The sequence below is a fragment of the Anthonomus grandis genome, chromosome 13 (assembly GCF_022605725.1).
Source record: "Anthonomus grandis grandis chromosome 13, icAntGran1.3, whole genome shotgun sequence".
In the NCBI taxonomy this organism is placed as follows: domain Eukaryota; kingdom Metazoa; phylum Arthropoda; class Insecta; order Coleoptera; family Curculionidae; genus Anthonomus; species Anthonomus grandis.
In genome coordinates this window covers 1,770,395-1,793,448 of record NC_065558.1, presented here as the reverse complement: position 1 = coordinate 1,793,448, position 23,054 = coordinate 1,770,395, and the positions used below count along the sequence as shown (strand labels likewise).

The 23,054-nt window shown below is 26.3% G+C and overlaps 1 protein-coding gene across 3 annotated transcripts in view; it reads left to right on the top strand.

Annotated features, from left to right (window-relative positions):
* Positions 1-23,054, top strand: part of LOC126743980 (leucine-rich repeat-containing protein 43-like) — a 38,275-nt gene that overhangs the window by 7,109 nt on the left and 8,112 nt on the right. Inside the window, exons 3-7 of one of the 3 annotated variants that reach the window (XM_050451277.1) lie at positions 21,185-21,342; positions 21,396-21,566; positions 21,905-22,261; positions 22,315-22,590; positions 22,640-22,794. In XM_050451277.1, coding sequence (XP_050307234.1) covers positions 21,185-21,342; positions 21,396-21,566; positions 21,905-22,261; positions 22,315-22,590; positions 22,640-22,789 — 1,112 coding nt within the window. In that variant the 3' untranslated portion in view covers positions 22,790-22,794. Of the gene's footprint in view, positions 1-21,184; positions 21,343-21,395; positions 21,567-21,838; positions 22,262-22,314; positions 22,591-22,639; positions 22,795-23,054 lie in introns of all 3 variants that reach the window. The other 2 variants (XM_050451276.1, XM_050451278.1) reach the window with 2 other exon arrangements.

Sequence of the window (23,054 nt, the reverse complement as noted above, 5' to 3'; positions counted from 1 at the left end):
ATGGGAATGCAATAGATAAAAAAAACTAAAATTAATTTTAATAGGCGCACTTGTATTGACCCAGTTGAATTATTGTGATGGGGTTTAGGGTCCTTGATAAAGAGTACTTTTTAGAACCCGTTTAATCACAAAAATTCTTATAAACAACTGTCAGGACCAGTTCAGAGGTTGATTGTTTCATTTTCTCATTAGTGTTTGGATGGGATAAAAAGAAGGTTTTTCATTCGTAATATGCGTATTTAAGCCCAAAAAACATCATTTCATTCTCACTTTATTCTATATTTCAAATTGAGGTAAGGATATATAAATGAGAATTCGATTTTTCACCTGTTTTATATATCATGGTTTTATTCTCTTATTAGTGTTTGGATCGGCTGGAAATAGAGTTTTCCTTTCATAATGTGTCTAATTATACCTAAAAAACAACATTTTGTAGTCACTTTTTACTAATTTTCTAATTAAGATAAGGATTTATAAATAATAATAATTATAATAATAATAATAATAATACACTGTATACAAAAAAAAAAACAAAAACAAAATTCCATGGAATAAAAGGCAATTTCAGCTTTCATTCTTTACACAAAAAAAAGGGCTGTTGAAGCCTTGAATTGACAAGATTCTATAAATAACGGTTTGGCACTGCTGATCAAATATTGGGACAAGAAAAGGCTATAGAATATTTAATAATACTTTACGGAAATTAGCACTATACAATTTTAAACACTAGATACTATTAATTTAAATGAATACATAAAAAAAACCTAAAAAAGAATATAAAGAAAATAATGATCATAAATCTAAACTACTTCTCAAGGACCTAAGAGAAGGTTTTGTTTCATTTTTAAAACACCCTGCAGATCCAGTAAAATCATGTATTTCAAATTTGTTTATGGTTAATGTGATCAAATATGAATAAGACTTCGTAAAAAGTTGTTTTTTATGGTTTGGCACTGTTAAAATGTATTGTCGTCGAATATTTAGATTATGAACATCCAATGGGAATTCGATTTTCTTATTAGTGCTTGGATCGGCTGTAAATAGGGTTTTTCTTTCGTAATGTGCCTATTTAAGCCCAAAAAACATCAGTTTATTCCCACTTTATCTTGTCGTAATTTTCAAATTGAAATAAGATGAAAGTACAGATCCATTGATACAAATTGTTAGAGCTACTGACAATCAATGCAAAAAATCTGATGAGGAGTTTAGGTAGGAAAAAAATTATAAACCATCATTTTAAGGTGTGATTCTCTGTGAAGTCTGACTATAGATAATGAAGGCTTCTAGTAAATTTTCCCTACTTGGTCCACCCTATATAAAGTATTAAATCAAATAATGTATGAAATATATATATGAAAGGGAGTAACGAGCTAAAAAAACCAACACCACCACCACGACCGCCGCTAATATGGCGACGTGACAGGACTGCACTTCTCTAATTTCCGGATTTTTTTCTTGCATTTTGCGGACGCGGATCGCGGCACGGCTTTATGAATATTTATTAGTCTTTAGACGTATTTGTTTTATTCTTTCGTTCATATATGCGACCGCGCTTTTTTAAATACTGGTAAATTATGGTTTTTTGTCCCTTTCCTTTCCACCTACATTTCCCTTCAAACTTTTCAAACAAATATGGTACTGAAATATCGCGAGTAGCACCAATGCTTCCTAAGGTGTCTGTGGATTATTTTATTCAAGTTCTGTAAGTTTTAATGTTCGGGGAAGACGTGGTTTGAGAGTTATATCCATTAGGTCTACTTCTTTCAAGAGTTTATAAATATATTTTAAGATATTCTGGCGGAAAATAACATAATTCACGATAACTTTATTATTTTAGGCGATTTTTACATAAATTTTTTGCTTGAGAGCATTGCGGGAAACTTTAATCTGAAACAAATTATAACAGAGCCAACCCGTATAAATATAGAAGCAAATACTGAAATATTAATAGACTTCTAATCTAGAAAACCTTGTAAGCTGTAAGTCGTCCGTACAACTATCAGAAGCCGTTTCAGGCCGCGACACTATATACGCAAACTTTAATATACCTTGCAAAAAAACTATATCATATAGAGATTATAAGAATATTGATAAAATTAAATTTAAATCTGATGCTTTACTGATGATGTCAATAGTAAAATGTGCTTATTTAATAACTCTATTACTAACTTATTGGCAAACACGCTCCCCTCTATCATAAAACTGTTTATGAAAGGCCTCTTAATTCATGGATTATAAATAATATCAAACTATTAATGAAATTAAGAGATAAGGCCAGGCGCGGTTATATTAAAACTAAACCTGAAGCTAAATTAACTTATTATAGATCGCTTAGAAATTTTACAAAACATGCAATAATGCGAGAAAAAGTAACTATTTCAATCAAATGACTGGGAAAGAACTCTGGACATCCGCAAAACAGTTAAACATTTGCCATCATCTCTGCAGGATCCGGAAAAATTAAATAACTTCTTTCTAAGCTAGACAAGCACATCGGCATCTCCGGATAAAATTACATACTATAAATTAAATATACATGAAAATTTAAGGCATGATGCAAATAAGATCAAGACAAATGCAGTAGGTGAAGATAGCATTTCCATGCAAGATTTAGGATTATGCTTACCGCATTGATCCCTTGATCAATATTGTCTAAACTGTCGCATTCTTAAGGCAGATTTTCCAGATATCTGGAAAAAAGCTATTATCAAGCCAATAGTAAAAAATAGCGACCCAAAGAAAGAAACAGATTTTAGGCCAATAAGTATTCTGCCAGTACTATCGAAAATAATAGAGCGATTTTTATATAATCAAATAACTATATTTACTGATAAGTTCCAATTAGTTCCCGATTGTCAGTCGGGTTTCAGGATAAATTTTAGCACCACTACATGCCTTGTCAAGATTTCCGACGATGTTAGATTTAACGAGGAAAAAAAGGATTTAACTTGTCTTACTTTGTTAGATTATAATAAAGTCTTTGACACTATAGATCACAACTTATTACTTTTTAAATTACATTCTATTGGCTTTTCGAGTAATACCATTAAATTATTTCAAAGTTACCTTTTTGGTCGATTTTGTTATGTAGTTATTAAAAATGAAAACAGAAAAAGGTGTTCCTCAAGGTTCAATTCTATCACCATTACTTTTTTCAATTATTTATGTTGCTGACATAAACAAATCACTAAAACACTCTCAAATTCTGCAGTATGCAGATGACTCTTAACAGTATTTACCTTTAAACTTTAATAATATTCAACAGGCAGACCTAAATGTAAATACTGATTTAAATAAAATTGCTCTATAAGAACACAATTTAAAAATTAATCCCTCTAAATCTCAAGGGATGATCTGTCATTCAAATTATCAGAATAAAGAGCTCGTCAAAGACAATTTATATATTAAAATTGGAAATATTTTTATACCAATTACGGATGAGGTAAAAAATTTAGGAACGTTTATGGACTGCGAACTAAGATTTGAAAGTCATATCAATAATAAATTAAAATTGGCATATCTTACATTCAAAAATATTTCACACTTTCCTTAAAAACTAAATATTTACTTTGCGAATCCCTTGTAATCTCTCTCTTTGATTATGGAGATGCTGTTTATACTAACTCGATTTCTAGTGTACTTTGTAGAAAAATTCAAAAGTTACAGAACTCTATACCTTGTAGACATAACATATCACCGTATCTGAAAGACTTCCAAATTCTCAATATGCCAAACAGGTGAAAATATCATATGCATCTTTTTATTTCATTCCATTTGTTCATCATCACAATACTAGGAACACACATCTATTTAAAGTTCCGGATTATCGAACAGCAAATTTTCAGAAGTCTTTTCTATATAATGCCACAACATTATGGAATAATCTCTCAATAAATACTAAAAATATGCCAAAAAAAAGAATTTCGCAAAATATATAAAAGAGTTTTTGCTAAGAATCACAATAAAACGCAAAAGTTTTTAAAATGAAAATATTATTTCTGTTAAGTTTCTAAGTTTATTAGTAGTATTAGTTAATAAGTATTAGTAGTAGTAGTAGTAGGGTTGTATCACCCCAGGTATGCCAGGTGTCAACGGTTTTAAAAATCGCGATACCATCCTTTTTGTCTAAAGAAAACTATGTGATTCTTCTGCAACTAGCTTTTTAGTTAGAATTGTTTTTTTCTATACGCAAATAAAGTATTTTGAATTTGAATTCTTTATTAAAAAGAGTCCCGATATAGCGACGTCTGGAGGTACACTTGAAGACATCAATACACTGCCATTAGAAAAGATATTGTAAATTAGATTAGAAGTCTTGTCGACTGGCCAGTTGACTTAAAAAAAAATTTTTTTGACATGATTGTTGACACATCGTTCATATATAACAGGAAGAGAGTAGGGCTAAAAATGTACCCCTGAGAGACACCAGCGTTAATTTAAAACCTCTGCAAGGTGTGTCTATCATGTATAATAACCTGGATATATTGGTTCTCGAGAAAACTTCCAAACTAAGCAACGAGAGTTGATGGAGGATAATATAAGTTAAGGGACTATTAAAAAATATAATAATGTTTGAACTTTTTTTGGAAAAAAATTTATAATTTAAAAAAATTTAAACCAATTAACTTATTTATGTTTTTTATTTATTAGCTATTGATTGTTCTATAATTACAACAAGTTTCAAGTTAATTACTTTAAATTTGAATTTTTTATGAATTTTTAAAGTTGGACTATAATAATTTTTGAACTTTTTTAGGAAAAAAATTCATAATTTGAAAAATAATAAACCAGTTTACTTATTTATTTCTTTTGTTGATTAACAATTAATCATGTTAGAATCACAACAAGTTTCAAATAAACTATTGGCAATTTAAATTTTTTCTGAATTTTTAAAGTTGAACTATAATAATTTTTGAACTTCTTTTGGAAAAAATTCACAATTTAAAAAATATTAATTCAATTTACTTATTTATTTTTTCTAGTGATTAGCAATTGATCATTCTATAATCACATTAAGTTTCAAGGAAATTGCTTTGAATTTAAATTTTTTATGAATTTTTAAATTTGGACTATATTTATTTTTGATTTTTTTGGAAAAAAAAATCATAATTTTAAAAATAATTAACCAATTTACTTATTTGTTTTTTTCTTCGATTAACAATTGATTATTCTCTAACTACAACAAGTTTCAAGTTAATTACTTTTAATTTAAATTTTTTATGAATTTTTAAAGTTGGACTAAAATAATTTTCAACAAATTCATAACTTAAAAAATATTTGACCAATTAACTTTCATTATTCTTTTATTAGTTAGCATAAAGTCTCTTTACATTTGCAAGATGTTTCAAGTAAATTGCCCTTGATTTATAGTTTTTTATGAATTTGTAATGTGGACTATAATAATTTATGCAACTTTTTTGGGGAAAAATATTCATTACAATGATAATTTTAAATTGATTTGAAATTAAATATACATTAATATCAAGGCGTCGTCTGTGTCGTTTTTCTTACTACTACTAGAACAAATTGAGACTGACTTGTGAGAATTAAAAAGTTTCGTTAATCTTTATATTCAAACTCCGAATTTCAATCGTGATGCAATTATTTACTCCAAAAAACTCTTAAGACACCTCCAATAATTCTAATAATATAATATATTAATATAAATGACCTATCCATATAAAATAGATATACAAAATATTTGATAAGTCCACGTTCCTCGTGTCCACCGATGTCCGGCCGGTGTAATCTAAATTTATGGAGACGTGTGTCTCCTTTCGCCAATCGAATGCCGTCCTTTATTATTTCAGTATCAATTGCGAGGAAACGACACGGCCGCCGCAAATGGAGAATAGGTAAAACTTTTACTAGGGGTAATTTTTCCCAGCGGTTCGTGTATATATCTACGTCCTCGATGCTCGCTCCCCGGTCTATTTAATAATGCACGCGTCCGGCCGGGGGTACACTTGATGGTTTCGGGAAAATGAACTTCTCAATTTTTATGTTAAGCCTTTTAATAATTTAGCGACGGTGCCATGGTAGTGTACGATAGACGTCTGCGTATATGTATGTATGTATGTCCCCAACGGTTTGTTTGTTTTTTAATATCGGGGGTAATCCTATCGACTGCGCCTAATTCAAAAAGCACGAAAAAAGGTTTTTTTTAATCATTCACCAATCTTCAGAAGTCTAAAAAACTGAAAGAAAACCTTAAAATCGATCAATAATGATGAAGATATTTGAGTATAAAATATCATGGAGATACAAGAAAAATTTGTAAAGCTTTTTGATAATTTAGCATTAAAAGCATAGTAGTATGCGATAGACACTTCATAAAAAGATATTAAGAGGTAGATTCAAGACTTTAAGGAAACGACTCAAAGACCTTAAAAGGTAAATTAAAAAAGAGAAAAAATTAGACCTCCTTGAAGTCAATGAAAAACCACGGGCTTAGAAGTTGGAGGCCTATGGTAAAGTAAAAAGTGAAAATCAAAAATACAAGTTTTTATATTTGAAAAATCCCGAACTTGTTCTAAAAATTGTAATCAAAAACAATAAAGTCATAGAATAAGAACATGAGTCAATCGGCCGACTGTTTTTTAAGTTATGAATTTCTTTTTAAAAAAATATTATAGCCCAATTTTAAAAATTCATACAAAATTAAAATTTAGAGCAATTTACTTAAAACTTTTTGTGATTATAAATGAATCTATTGCTAATTGATGGTAGAAGATTGTAGGTCATTTGGGTTATTATATATAATAAAAAAATATTATAGCCCAAATTTAAAAATTCATAAAAAATTTCAATGAAAAGTAATTTACTTGAAGCTTCTTGTAATTATAACAAGATCTATTGGTTATCAATATTAAATAATTTTTAAGTCAATTGGTCTATTATTTTTTAAATAATGAATTTTTTTCCAAAAAAAGGTCTCAAAATTATTATTGTCAAATTTTAAAAATTCATAAAAAATTCCAGTTAAGAGCAATTTACTTGAAATTTAATGTGATTATAGAATGACTAATTGTTAATGAACAGAAATAATAAATAAGTAAATTGGTTTAATATTATGATTTTTTTTCCAAAAAAAGTTCAAAAATTATTATAGTCCAATTTTAAAAATTCATAAAAAAATTAAATTTAAAATTAATTACTTAAAACTTGTTGCGATTATAGAACGATCAATTGTTAATTAACAAAAAAAATAAATAAGTAAATTAGTCTATTATTTCTTAAATTGTACATTTTTTTCCAAAAAAAGTTCAAAAATTACTATAGTTCAACTTTAAAAATTCATAAAAAATTCAAATTAAAAGTAATTAAAGTAAAACTTGTTACGATTATAGAATGATTAATTGTTAATCAATAAAAAAAAACATTAAGTAAATTGGATTAATATTTTTTAAATTGTGAATTTTTTTCCATAAAAAGTTCAAACATTTTTATAGTTCAATTTTAAAAATTCAGAAAAAATTCAAATTAACAACAATTTATTTGAAACTTGTTGTAATTACAACACAATTAATTGTTAATCAACAAAAGAAACAAATGAGTTAACTGGTTTATTATTTTTTAAGTTATGAATTTTTTTCCAAAAAAAGTTCGAAAATTATTATAGTTCAATTTTAAAAATTCATATAAAATTCAAATTAAAAGTTATTTACTTGAAACTTGTTGTGATTAGAGAATGATTAATCGTTAATTATTGGCAGAAATTAATAAGTAAATTGGTTTAGAATTTTTTAAATTATAAATTTTTTTCCAAAAAAGTTCCAAAATAATTATAATGCAAATTTAAAAATTCATAAAAAATTCAAATTCAAAGTAATTTACCTGAAACTTGTTGTGATTATATAATGATTAATTGTTAATTATTGGCAAGAATTAATAAGTAAATTGGTTTAGGATTTTTTAAATTATGAATTTTTTTCCAAAAAAAGTTCCAAAATAATTATAATGCAAATTTAAAAATTCATAAAAAATTCAAATTAAAAGTAATTTACCTGAAACTTGTTGTGATTATAGAATGATTAATTTGATAGATTAATTGATTTGATTAATGATTTTTTAAATTATGAATTTTTTTCCAAAAAAAGTTCCAAAATAACTATAATGCAAATTTAAAAATTCATAAAAAATTTCAATTTAAAGTAATTTACTTAAAACTTGTGATTATAGAATGATCAGTTGCTAATAAATAAGAGAAATAAATAAATTAATTTTTTTAAATTATGAATTTTTTTACAAAAAAAGTTCAGAAATTATTATAGTTCAACTTTAAAAATTCATAAAAAATTCAAATTAAAAGTAATTTACTTGAAACTTGTTGTCATTATAGAATGATTAATTGTTAATTATTGGCAAAAATTAATAAGTAAATTGGTTTAGGATTTTTTAAATTATGAATTTTTTTCCAAAAAAAGTTCCAAAATAATTATAATGCAAATTTAAAAATTCATAAAAAATTTAAATTTAAAGTAATTTACTTGAAACTTGTTGTGATTATAGAATGATTAATTGTTAATTATTGGCAAGAATTAATAAGTAAATTGGTTTAGGATTTTTTAAATTATGAATTTTTTTCCAAAAAAAGTTCCAAAATAATTATAATGCAAATTTAAAAATTCATAAAAAATTCAAATTAAAAGTAATTTACCTGAAACTTGTTGTGATTATAGAATGATTAATTTGATAGATTAATTGATTTGATTAATGATTTTTTAAATTATGAATTTTTTTCCAAAAAAAGTTCCAAAATAACTATAATGCAAATTTAAAAATTCATAAAAAATTTCAATTTAAAGTAATTTACTTAAAACTTGTGATTATAGAATGATCAGTTGCTAATAAATAAGAGAAATAAATAAGTTAATTTTTTTAAATTATGAATTTTTTTACAAAAAAAGTTCAGAAATTATTATAGTTCAACTTTAAAAATTCATAAAAAATTCAAATTAAAAGTAATTTACTTGAAACTTGTTGTCATTATAGAATGATTAATTGTTAATTATTGGCAAAAATTAATAAGTAAATTGGTTTAGGATTTTTTAAATTATGAATTTTTTTCCAAAAAAAGTTCCAAAATAATTATAATGCAAATTTAAAAATTCATAAAAAATTTAAATTTAAAGTAATTTACTTGAAACTTGTTGTGATTATAGAATGATCAATTGCTAATAAATAAAAAAAATAAATAAGTTATTTGGTTTAAATTTTTTTAAATTATGATTTTTTTTACAAAAAAAGGTGTCAAAATTATTTTTGTTCAACTTTGAAATTTAAAAAAAAAAATAAAAATCAAAAGCTTTTACTTGAAACCTTTTATATTTATGAAGAGATCCATGTCTAACCCACGAAAAAGCTTATAAGTTAATTGGTCTAATATTTTTTAAGCTATGAGTTTTTTCTAAATAAAAAGCCCAAAAATTATTATAGTTAAACTTTAAAAATTCGTAAAAAATTCAAATCGTTATCAATTTACTTAAAACTTCCCGTAATTATAAATAGACCTATTGATAACTAACGAAAAAAGATTATAAGTTGATTGGTCTAATATTTTTTAACTTGTGATTTTTTTTCTAAAAATTGTTTTAGTTTAACTTAAAAAATTCATAAGAAATTCAAATCAAGGGCAATTGACTTGACTCTTTTTAAGTATTTATTCAGTTTTAATGCTACAAAAAATACGCAGCAATTACAAAAAATTTAAAGGCCACTTAAATATAAAAATAAAACCAAAATGTATCAATTGCTTGTAAAGGAGACTACCAATACGTAAAACTAATTATGTCATGTTAAAACTTGATTAAAACTGTACAAACAAAATTAACACATAATTGAAATTTTTAATTAAAAATGCATTTTTAATTTTATAATAATCTGCTGTAAAAACGAAGATACTTAGAGCCTCTATCAATCTAATTCCTCCTATACTTGCCCTTAAATTTCTCATAAAACCTAACAAAACGGCAGCAAAATATAATAAATGACATTAAAAAAAAACACAACGGTAATGGCGGTGGCGGGGTACAACAGGCCATCAGGAGAAAAAAATTTAATCAGTCACCTGGAATATCCGAAAGTGACCGATGATGCAAAAATTTATTGGTCCATTTAATGTCGCCGAAAGCTTTTATAATTTCGACGTCACGTCGTCGGCGGCAACGTTTTCCCATCTAGCCCCCCTTTTCTCCGTAATTAACGTAATTGAGAAATGATGACTAATGACGAAGGAATATATCACTGGCATTTTGAAACGAAAATCCTGTTTCGGCACCGACCGCCCTCTATTATTTAATAATATAAGACATCACCTTGCCATTTATGCCCCGCCCCTCCCCCCTTTAACCCTCTTCTTTATCCCCCCAAAACCGGCGCTGATTGCGTTCATATGTTTTTTGCCTATAGTCCATTACTGGATGGAGGATATATATATATATATATATAATTTTCTAACGCGAGAAGGAAGGGGGGTGGTTTTTGATACGAACGTCAATGATGGCTCATTATTTTCTCTTTGGATTATTTAGCTCGAAGGCTAAAAGGGTTTTCGGTTAAGGGTAGATTATTCATTTATATGCTTTATTTGTAGCGAAAGAGTGCAAATTTTGTGCCTTTAAATATCTTACGAATTATTGGAAAAGCACTTGGGAAACTTAATCTATCATTAAGTGTCGTTGATTTTCCAAAAAAAAAATAAATTTAAATTACAGGTTTTTTTAACCGACATAAAAGTGCCCCAATAAAATGGCCCTAACTATGAAACCTATTAACTTAAAATCGGTTTTTTACCTTCACATTCATCTTCAGGAATCCCACTATTTTGTAGTGAAAAAATTATGAAAAATTTTGAGTGGTTCCCAAGTTATATCAAAAAATGTCCAGTAAGTAATAAAATACATAAAATGATAATTTGGTTATAAACCCTTTAAATTTGGTAACTTTTAGACCTTGATTGATAAAATCGCCTTTAACTCAATAAGTTTATAAGATTCAACGAACGTTTATATATGAAATTAATCGAAAATAAATGGACTTTCATGTGTTTTAATCTTTTTCAAATATTATAATTATTTCATAGAAATATTTGAAATAAAAAATAAAAATTAGTAAAAAATTTAACTTAAAATTCTCTAACTGTCAAAATTTTTATTTCAAAATGACGCTTCTACCTTCAAAATATTCATCAAGATTTTCACTATTCTGTCGTAAAAAAATTATGAAAATATTTCCAGGGGTTCTCAAGTTATGACCAAAAATGTCCATTAAGTAATAAAACCTTCAAATTTGGTAACTTTTAGACCTTGGATGATACAATCGTCTTTAATTCAATAGGTTTTTAAGGTCCAACGTACGTTTATATATGAAATTAATCAAAAATAAATGGACTTTCATGTGTTTTAATTTTTTTTAAATATTTTAATTATTTCATAGAAATATTTGCAATAAAAATTAAAAATTAGTGAAAAATTTGCAAAAAAAAAAGTGGTTCAACCAAAAAACTTTATTTTTATCAAATCAAAATTTTTATTTAAAAATAACATTTCTACCCTCAAAATAATCCTCAAGAAATTTGCTATTGTGTCGTGAAAAAATTATGAAAATGTTTCCAGTGGTTCTCAAGTTATGACCAAAAATGTCCATTAAGTAATAAAATTATAATTTAGTATTAAAACCTTCAAATTTGGTAACTTTTAGACCTTAAATGATAAAATCGCCTTTAACTCAATAAGTTTTTAAGGCTCAACAAACGTTGATATATGAAATTAATCGAAAATAAATGGACTTTTATATTTTTTAATCTTTTTTTAAATATTTTAATTATTTCATAGAAATATTTGCAATAAAAATTAAAAATTTGTAAAAAATTAACAAAAAAAAAGTGGTTTAACCAAAAATCTTCTAACTGTCAAAATTTTTATACTAAAATAACGTTTCTACCCTCAAAATAATCCTCAAGAAATTTGCTATTTTGTCGTGAAAAAATTATGAAAATGTTTCCAGTGGTTCTCAAGTTATGACCAAAAATGTCCATTAAGTAATAAAATTATAATTTAGTATTAAAACCTTCAAATTTGGTAACTTTTAGACCTTAATTGATAAAATCGCCTTTAACTCAATAGGTTTTTAAGGTATAACAAACGTTAATATATGAAATTAATCGGAAATAAATGGACTTTCATGTGTTTTAATTTTTTTTTAAATATTATAATTATTTCATTAAAATATTTGCTAAAAAATTTAAAAATTGGTGAAAAATTAGCAAAAAAAAAGTGGTCCAACCAAAAATCTTCTAACTGTCAAAATTTTTATTTCAAAATGATGTTTCTACCCTTAGAGTAATCCTCAAGAATTTCACTATTTTGTCGTGAAAAAATTATGAAAATGTTTCCAGTGGTTCTTAAGTTATGAACAAAAATGTCCATTAAATAATAAAATTATAATTTGGTATTAAAACCTTCAAATTTGGAAACTTTTAGACCTTGAATAATAAAATCGCCTTTAACTCAATAAGTTTTTAAGGTCCAATGAACGTTAATATATAAAATTAATCGGAAATAAATAGACTTTCATGTGTTTTAATCTTTTTTCAAAAATGTCCATTAAGTAATTAAATACATAAAACAACAGTTTGGTTTTAAAATCTTCAAATTTGGTGACTTGTAGACCTTGAATGATAAGCCGCCTTTAACTCAATAAGTTTTTGAGGCTCAATAAATGTTTGTATATGAAATTGTTCGAAAATAGGTGGACTTTCATGTGTTTTTAGTTTCTTTTTCAATATTCTAAATATTTTATTGAAATATTTGCAGTAAAAATTAAAAATTAGTAAAAAATTGGCCAAAAAAAGTGGTCCAACCAAAAATTCTCTAGCTGTCAAAGTTTTTATTTCAAAATAACGTTTCTACCCTTAAAATAATCCTCAAGAATTTGACTATTCTATTGTGGAAAAATTACGAAAATGTTTCCAGTGCTTCTCAAGCTATGACCAAAAATGTCTATTAAGTAATAAAATACATAAAATTATAATTTGGTATTACATCCTTTAAATTTGGTCACTTTTAGACCTTGAATGACAAAATCGTCTTTAACTCAATAAGTTTTAAAGGGCCAGCAAATGTTAATATATAAAATTAATCAGAAATAAATGGACTTTCATGTGTTTTAATCTTTTTTAAATATTATAATTATTTCATAGAAATATTTGCAATAAAAATTAAAAATTGGTGAAAAATTAGCAAAAAAAAAAGTGGTCCAACCAAAAATCTTTTAACTGTTAAAATTTTTATTTCAAAATGACGTTTTTACTCTCAAAATAATCCTCAAGAATTTCACTATTTTGTCGTAAAAAAATTATGAAAATGATTCTAGTGGCTGTCAAGTTATGACCAAAAATGTCCATTAAATAATAAAATACATAAAATTATAATTTGGTATTAAAACCTTCAAATTTGGTAACTTTTAGACCTTGATTGATAAAATCGCTTTAACTCAATAAATTTTTGAGGCATAATGAATGTTTATATATGAAATTGTTTGAAAATAAATGAACTTTCATGTGTTTTTAATTTTTTTTTAATATTATAATTATTTCATAAAAATATTTGCTAAAAAAGTTAAAAATTGGTAAAAAATTAGCAAAAAAAAGTGGTCCAACCAAAAATCTTCTAACTGTCAAAATTTTTATTTTAAAATGATGTTTTTACCCTCAAAATATTCCTCAAGAATTTTACTATTCTGTCGTAAAAAAATTATGAAAATATTTTTAGTGGCTCTTAAGTTATGACCAAAAATGTCCATTAAGTAATAAAATTATACTTTGGTATTAAAACCTTCAAATTTCGTAACTTTAAGACCTTGAATGACAAAATCGTCTTTAACTCAACAAATTTTTGAGGTACCAAAAATGTTCATATATAAAATTATATGAAAATAATTGGACTTTCATATATTTAACCTTTTTAAAATTATTTAAATTATTTCATAGAAATATTTGCAATGAACGTTAAAAATTGGTAAAAAAATAACAAAAAAAAATAGTCCAACCAAAAATTTAAAAAAATTATTTAACTGCTAATAAACTGACCTAATTATCATCACAAGAAATTAAACCGCTGAAAAATGAGTAGAAATTTAATATCATTTTCAAATTTCACCTGTTTATTCCCGGATTTCGTCCTAATTAATAATTTTCACAATAAGTTGACCGAGCCAGTATAACGATTCGTCTCCAATACAAAATAAATTATAAACCGTAAACTTAACCGGAACTAAAACTAAAACGCGAACGACACCATCCGCTCAAGCTCGAGCGGGTATACGGAGGTAACGTTAATTAAATTTTAATCATTAAATTCAGTTTTCGGCATACATAATAAATCAAAGTTATATCCTAATTAAAGTGCTCCGGTTATAACCAGAAGGTGTGTAATTTATTGATTAATTAGGAATTGGATACGGCGAGGCGGCTTTTGGGTGAAGGTGAGGAGGAGACGGGAGGTTGAGGTTTGGCTCCAATTATCACGATTAGTACGCGGCTGTGTAATCTTTGAGGTAAATAAAGAACAGCATACATCCTTCTCCAATACTCATAATATATGTATACTGAGAATCCTGAATTAATAAACTTAGTGGTCAAATGCAAAAAGTAAATGACATCAGTTTCACAGGATCCAATATTATGGCCTAATTGCTAGAGAATTTAAAAATGAGAAATTAATTATCAGTTAACTGTCTGAAAAATTGAAGCTCCAATTGATGAAAGTTTTATTGGTTTCGTTTATGGCTTAAGAATTTACTGGTTTTATTATTCCAGGCAGTTGAAAAAAAATAGGTTTCTTTATATTGGAAGTATATTTCTAGCACATCTTATTCCTGGTAGCTATTTGATTTTAATTATTTAGGTAATTGGGCTATACATTTTCTTCTTTTGGTTATTTCAGATCTCTTTTACTTATATTTAATTTTTTAATTATATAAAAATGATTCACACACTTTTTTTGCAAAAGAAATATTTTTTTAATGCTTTGCAGTTAACTGGTTTTATTATTATAACCAGTTGAGCAAATACCTATTTTCAACTGCAATTGAACGAACACTGTAATTTAAAGGCAGTGGAGCCCTTTTTCAGTAGTTAGTTTCTTAAGAAGTTAATAAGGGTTTTATAATTTTTTGAATTTTAGTAATATTAGGCTTTGATATTTTCTGATTTATTATTTATGACATTTTCCTTAAAAAAAACAGAATTTTTAGAAAATTCAGACAGTAATAGAAAAAATGTAGTAGAAATGAACTTTTTCAGGTCGATATGTGGATGACAATAACGAAATAATAATTTAATTATTTTAGGTGCTTAAGAATTAATTCAGTTAATTTTTAAAATATCAGGCAATTAATTGCAAGATTTGTTTTTATTCAAGCAGTTTAGATTAAAGTAGATAGGTTTTCTATTGACATTTTAGATCATTAAATAATTTTTTATTTCTAGCAGTTTCTTAGTAATCAATTAATTGATTTATTCAAGGCAGTTAAGGGAAATATTCTTTCGCTTTTGTAATTTTAGGCAACTGATTAATTTTTTTATTAACTAGTTTGTAATTTTTTATTCCTGGCAGTTGACTGATTTTATTATTCCAGGCAATTGAGCAATAATTTAATTTTTTAAGATCATTTGTCTGGTTTTGTTATCCCAAGCAGTTGAACAAATACCTTTTGGCTCAACTGCAATTGAGCACTTGTAATTTAAAGGCAGTGGAGCCATTTTTTCAATAGTTAGTGTCTTATTTCAAGAAGTTAATAAGGGTTCTATAATTTTGTGTATTTTTGTATTTTCAGATTTTTTAATTATGTCAGTTTTCTTTGAAGAAACACACAATATTCAGGCAATTCAAGTAGTAATAAAAAAAATGCAGTAGAGATGAACTTTGTCAGATCAATAGGTGGATGACAATAACGAAATAATGAAATGTTGGTATTACAGACGATTGAGCCAATTAACTACCATTTAATTATTTTAGGCACTTAAGAATTAATTTAGTTAATATTTAAAATATTCGGCAATTAATTGCAAAATTTGTTTTTATTCAGGCAGTTTAATTTATTTAGAGTAAATAGTTTTCGTATTGACATTTCAGATAATTGAATAATTTTTTATTCCTAGCAGTTGACTGATTTTATTATTCCAGGCAGTTGAGTATAAAGTACTTTGCCTTGAAATATTTGTAATTTTAAAGCAATTTTAAGTCATTCTTTCTGTACTTAATTTTTTATTTCACGCAGTTGTTAATTTTTTGCTATAATTTTTTGTTGTTATTTCAGGCAGTCATGCATAGTAAAATTTTTCAGACAAAGAGGTAAATATTAAATTTAAATATTTTTCAAAAAAATTCTCAAAACTGTACTGCAAAATTTTCTAGAAAGAAATATACATTTTCATTAATTCAATTAATTTTTTTAGTACTGTGTATATACGGTTTTATATTTTTGTGATGTTTTTATAAACATATGACAATATAAAATTTAAAAAATATAAAAGTTCCAAATAATAAAACTTAATTTTTATTTTTCCAGATCTCTTTTCCAGAAAAAAATATTGAATTATTAAGGTGATTGCTGCTTGGTGCTTAATGCACCCCTACAAACTCTGGATAAACTCTAGTTGAAACCACATAAAAGTGTCACTAAAATCGACAGAGTTTTCAGAGTTCTAAACTGAAGGTTTTATTTAGGAAACTTATTGAATAAAAAAGTTCTCATGTTTCCAAACTCTTTGGTAATTTCGTGCTTTTTTTTTAATGCTTTGCTGTTAACTGATTTTATTATAATGGCAGTTAAACAAATATCTATTTTTAACTGCAATTGAGCACACACTGTAATTTAAAGGCAGTGAAGCTATTTTTTCAGTAGTTAGTTTCTTATTTTAAGAAGTTAATAAGGGTTTTATAATTTTTTGAATTTTAGTAATTTTAGGCTTTGATATTTTCTGATTTATTATTCATGACATTTTTCTTTAAAAAAAGTACAATTTTAAAAAATTCAGACAATAATAGAAAAAATAAAGTAGAAATGAACTTTGTCAGATCGTTATGTGGATGAAAATAACGACATAATAATTTAATTATTTTAGGCGCTTAAGAATTAATTCAGTTAATTTTTAAAATATCAGGCAATTAATTGCAAGGTTCGTTTTTATTCAGGCAGTTTGAATTAGAGTAGCTGGTTTTCCTATTGACATTTCAGATAATTGAATAATTTTTTATTCCTACCAGTTTCCTAGTAATCAATTAATTGATTTATTTAAGGCAGTTGAGGGATATATTCTTTCGCTTTTGTAATTTTAGGCAACTGATTAATTTTTTTATTAATTAGTTTGTAATATTTTATTCCTAGCAGTTGACTGATTTTATTATTCCAGGCAATTGAGCAATAATTTTATTTTTTAAGATCATTTGTCTGGTTTTGTTATCCCAAGCAGTTGAACAAATACCTTTTGGCTCAACTGCAATTGAGCACTTGTAATTTAAAGACAGTGGAGCCATTTTTTCAATAGTTAGTTTCTTATTTTAAGAAGTTATTAAGGATTCTATAATTTTGTGTATTTTTGTTTTTTCAGATTTTTTATTTGTGTCAGTTTTCTTTGAAAAAACACACAATATTCAGGCAATTCAAGTAGTAATAAAAAAAGAGAGAAAGAGATGAACTTTGTCAGATCAATAGGTGGATGACAATAACGAAATAATGAAATGTTGGTATTACAGACGATTGAGCCAATTAACTACCATTTAATTATTTTAGGCACTTAAGAATTAATTCAGTTAATATTTAAAATATTCGGCAATTAATTGCAAAATTCGTTTTTATTCAGGCAGTTTAATTTATTTAGAGTAAATAGTTTTCCTATTGACATTTCAGATAATTGAATAATTTTTTATTCATAGCAGTTGACTGATTTTATTATTCCAGGCAGTCGAGTATAAAGTACTTTGCCTTGTAATATTTGTAATTTTAAAGCAATTTTAAGTCATTCTTTCTGCAGTTAATTATTTATTTCACGAAGTTGTTAATTTTTTTCTATAATTTTTTGTTGTTATTTCAGGCAGTCATGCATAGTAAAATTTTTCAGACAAAGAGGCAAATATTAAATTTATATATTTTTAAAATAAATTCACAAAACTGTACTGCAAAATACTCTTCTAGCAGTTTCCTAGTAATCAATTAATTGATTTATTCAAGGCAGTTGAGGGATATATTCTTTCGCTTTTGTAATTTTAGGCAACTGATCAATTTTTTTATTGATTATTTTGTAATTTTTTATTCCTGGCAGTTGACTGATTTTATTATTCCAGGCAGTTGAGCAATAATTTTATTTTTTAGGATCATTTGAATGGTTTTATTATTTAAAACTTTTAATTCAATTCAGACAGTCAGTATATAATAAAATTGTTTATTATATGCCAAGAGGTAAATATTAAATTTATATATTTGCTTTTCTTTATATATTTTTTTTCATATTTTTTAAGCGCATAAAACTTATTCCATTAAAAAAAAAAACGAAATAACCCATTAATCTTCTAAAACCGTTGTTTATTATTATATAACTCAAAAAAAACAATTTTTAACAATTTTTATTTGTTGTAGTACTGTATAAGAGTATTTTATATTTTTATTACCTTTTTATAAACATGTGACAAATTAAAATTAAAAAAATAAAAAATTGCTGCTTGGTGCTGGATGCACCCCTGCAAACTCTGGATGAACTTTAATTTAAACTACATAAAAGTGTCATCAAAATTAGCAGAGTTATAAGAGTAATTGTTCATAAGTTTACTTTTTTTAATTTATTAATATTTTAATGGTTTTAATTGAAACAAGCAATATATTTGTCATTAAGTGCTTTAACTTTTTTGTCCTTTCATAGAAATGTGGATACCATGTATATTTTTAAATTCTTTATTATTTACTAATTTAATGGTTTTTAGGTGGAAACAATTATGTTGTCACATTGGTGGTATCAAGAAAAAATTGAAGATTTTCCCAAAAAAAGAAAAGCCTTAAGTGTTATGAATGTAATTTCAATTTTAAGACACAAATATTTTCATATATTCTGATTAGCACTTCAATATCTTTCTCAGCTGCCTTATTGTTGTCATGTTTCTTTTTAAATTATTAATAACTTTTTTAAGATCTATCATATAATATTTACACAAAAGTTAAATTTTACTATTCTTGTTAAAGACTATTCAATAAAAGATCTTGTGTCCTATGAAACCACTTATTTTACTTTTCATTACAAACATTTGCAAATAAATATGAAAAGTGTTAGTTATCAAGTAAGAGAAAGAATTTAAAATGAAATTGAACTATAATCATTCTAGCACCATTTTACGCTAAAAAGGGTAATAGATCGCTAGTTTTTCCAGCTAAACATCCGGAATTATGTCCTTTTCTTCCTTTATACCTGAAACACTTCATTTCTTAACATCTTTTAATTGTGTAAACTAAAGGTTTTGCTTAGGAAATTTATTAAATAAAAAAATGCTCACGTTTCCAAACTCTTTGGTAATTTAGTGTTTTTTTTTGTTTAATTAAACCAGAGAATAAAACCATTTTTCATATCTTTTAAACATATAAAAAAAAACGAAATAACCCATTAATCCCCTAAAACTGTCGTCCATTATTATATAATTCAAAAAAAAAAAAAAAAAAAACAATTCGAACCGGAACGCGGCTTTTATATATTTTTTTTTTAAATTTAACTTTCGAAAAATAATTAAAAACTCCCCGCGGAGCTTAACAACGTATATTAGGGCTTTGGAAAAAATTCCATGCCCGCACGGTCATATATGTAAAATATGAGTATTTAGAGTGCACTTATTGTGCCATATTGATTTTGAAGCCAATTATTATTTTTAATTAATAATAACAATAATTGGGCCGATATACGCGACGTACCCTATCCGGCATAACGTACACACTTTTGATATTTTATTCCGTTTTTAATTTGCAGTTTTCTACGTTTTGTATTTTCGCATCATATAATATAATATTAAATTGCCAATTGCTGGGCTCTCTTTTTTTCTAAAAATATATTTCTTTTATCGCGTATTTCAATAAGTTAGTAATTTAATTTTGGTTATTTTGCATGTTGATTAATTAAAAATCGATTAGGATTGTGAATTATCTGAATATTTAATAAAAAATTAATGATTTGTTATTTAATTGCTTTAGTTTTTAAATTTGAGTACTAAAAATTACAGGCTCAATAATCATTAAATCTACCAACATCTTTTAGCTAGACCTAAAAGCTTACAGTCATTTGAAATTCTCACAACTCTCTTATTTAGTTATCTTTAATTCAAGTATGTTCAAAAAGTTTTGTCTTCTCTTATTTAATTTTGTTCATTATTTTGTCAATTTATGAAATTATATTTTTAGCTTGTAGGATGCTTGTACGTAAGATTATTCTTACATAATATAGCACATTTTCTTTCTTTCTTTCTATCTTTATCTCAGTTAGAAAATAATAATCTCTTCTTCTTTATTTAGCAAAATCTGCTACATAAAAATAAAATACCTGGTATGGCATTTAATATAATATTAAAAACTAATAAAATAAAATTAAAAACCACAAAATAAGGATAATATTACAATAACAGTGCTGGTATAAGGTACGAGTATTGTTGGCAAATAAACATGTTTAAGATTACACATTCACATATGAGTGGGAATGTAAAAAAAAGGTAAGAAAAACAAACGTATACAATTTAAAAATAAAATCATACAAATAAAATCTTAATCTAAACGTAAATAAATAATAAAACATAGGTTAACATAAAATTTTAAAATATAAAATTAGTATAATAAAATCAGAAAATAATATAAAAAATAGGTAGAAAAATCGAAAATACATTAGCAACAGTACGCATAAACTGCAAGTTCGGGTCTTTTGAATTTTTGTTACATATTAGAAAACTTGAAAAATCAATGTAGAAAGCAAATTGATTTTTTTAAACAATTTTTATTTCAGAAACTCACAATCTTCTCACTTTCTAACTAGGTACAACTGAAGATATGGTTCTGAAACTATTTTCGGAACAAAAAAGTTATGTTTTCTATTATATTATAAATGTGTCTTATATAACACACCCCGTATTAGAAATACCAATAAAAACTCAATTTTCAGATAGCAATCTCCATCTGTTGGCGAAAACCGGAACATTTCCATCCCTGAAAAATATCGACCTTTCGGACAACGACATTTGTGACCTTCAAGGGCTCGTGGAAACCTTAAAACCCCTGCAATCAATAACCGCATTAAGTTTAGAGGGAAACCCTTGCTGGGTAAGCAGTTAGAGGGCACTACTGTACAAAATTTTGTTATTTACTTTATACAGGTGCTCCCCAATTATAAAGAAACAATATTGAGGAATTTGAGGCGTCTGATGTATTTGGATTTTACCGAGGTATTGGATGAGGATTTGAATAATTTGGACAAAAAAGCCGGAGAGCCTCAAGTTATTTTTCACTGCTTTAGAATATTGGGATTACCGGAACCACCTAAAGATGTATGAAGTTTGTTTTAAGTACTGTTTCGTATAGAAAACTTCCTATCTGCCTGTTTTACCCTAATTTTTTTGGTTCTCTTATTGACGTTAAATTTCTTGACAATAATTATTTTCAATTGCTTCATGTATTTTTTTATTTTCTTTATTCATGTGTTCTTTCGGGTAAATTTGTTAGTTAGGGTTGCCTCGAATTAAGTAAATGCCTAAAATAGAAAATATCAATAATTGTTGGGCGCCAAAAGTTCCCCGAAAATGTCTCTATCAATTTTTAGAAGAAAAACAAACAAACCATCCACCTGGAAGTAAACTTTCCTTTACTTATCGAAAATCCCCTTGAGGACTTAGAGCCTCTAAAAGACGAAACGGTCTCCGTTAAAACCGAGGAAAGCGGCGCCGGGAGTGATAAGAGATCAAAAAAAGACCCAAAAACCCATAAAGACAAACACATTAACAAGGAAAAAGATGCAAAAAAAACTACCAAAGAAAAAGGAAAGAAAAGCAAGAAAAAATCCCTGTATGCTGGCCAAAATGAGTATAGTGAGGAGGAGGACAAGAGGAACGTCTGGCTCAGAACCGAACCAATGCATTGGGCGAAAATTATGGAATTCCCTTCAATAAACATCCCCCATCCAGACATAATTAAGATACGTGACACCTTTAGGAGTATTGTGCCTATAAGAATTGTTTACTTAAAAGTACGTTATTATAAAAAAACAAATTAATGGTTTAAAAAAAAAATAATTTTAAGGTGGCCCCGTATAACCCTAAGCAAAAAAAATCAAAAACCCCCAAAAAAAAGGACAAATCCAATAAGAGGAAGTCACTGGTTACTGTGGAAGAGTTGCAATCCCATGAGGAATCCACAAAAGAGGAAAAAAAAGACGAAATTCTCACTCGTGTAGTTTTAGCGAGTTTCTATTGTGACCTGAAGAGCGCCAATTGGAGTGACGAAACTTTGGATTTTTATTGGGCGGACCATCCGAATATTGGGGATAAAGCTGTTTGTGTCGAGGGATCTCTTAAGGTTCGAGGAATTTTTTTTTTGTCAATTTGTCTTAATTTTTATTTCTTAGGCAATTGTGTATGAGTTAAATTCAGGCGGTAAAAAGGGTAAAAATCATCATGCGGGGTCAAAAGGCGTAGATGAGGGTCATCAGAAGGAGTTTTTGCCCAATGTTCTCACTTGTCAAGTTGGGTTTGGACTGAATCGTGGTGATTTATAATTATGGTATGTATATTATGTTTTTAAGAAAATTATTTATTTAATTATTGTATGAATGTTTTAAAAGTAAAAAATTTGAAGAGTTATAAAGGTTCTAAAATAATTTTTACATTTTCAAAACTTAAATAAAACAAAGAATAGGAAAATATATAAAATTAAAAAAAAAATAGTTTTAGTGAAACTGGGTATCATTTAAGAAAAAACTAAAAAGTATTAAAAATAAATGCTTTCAAATTTATGGACAGTGAATTTTTTAATTGGAAAAC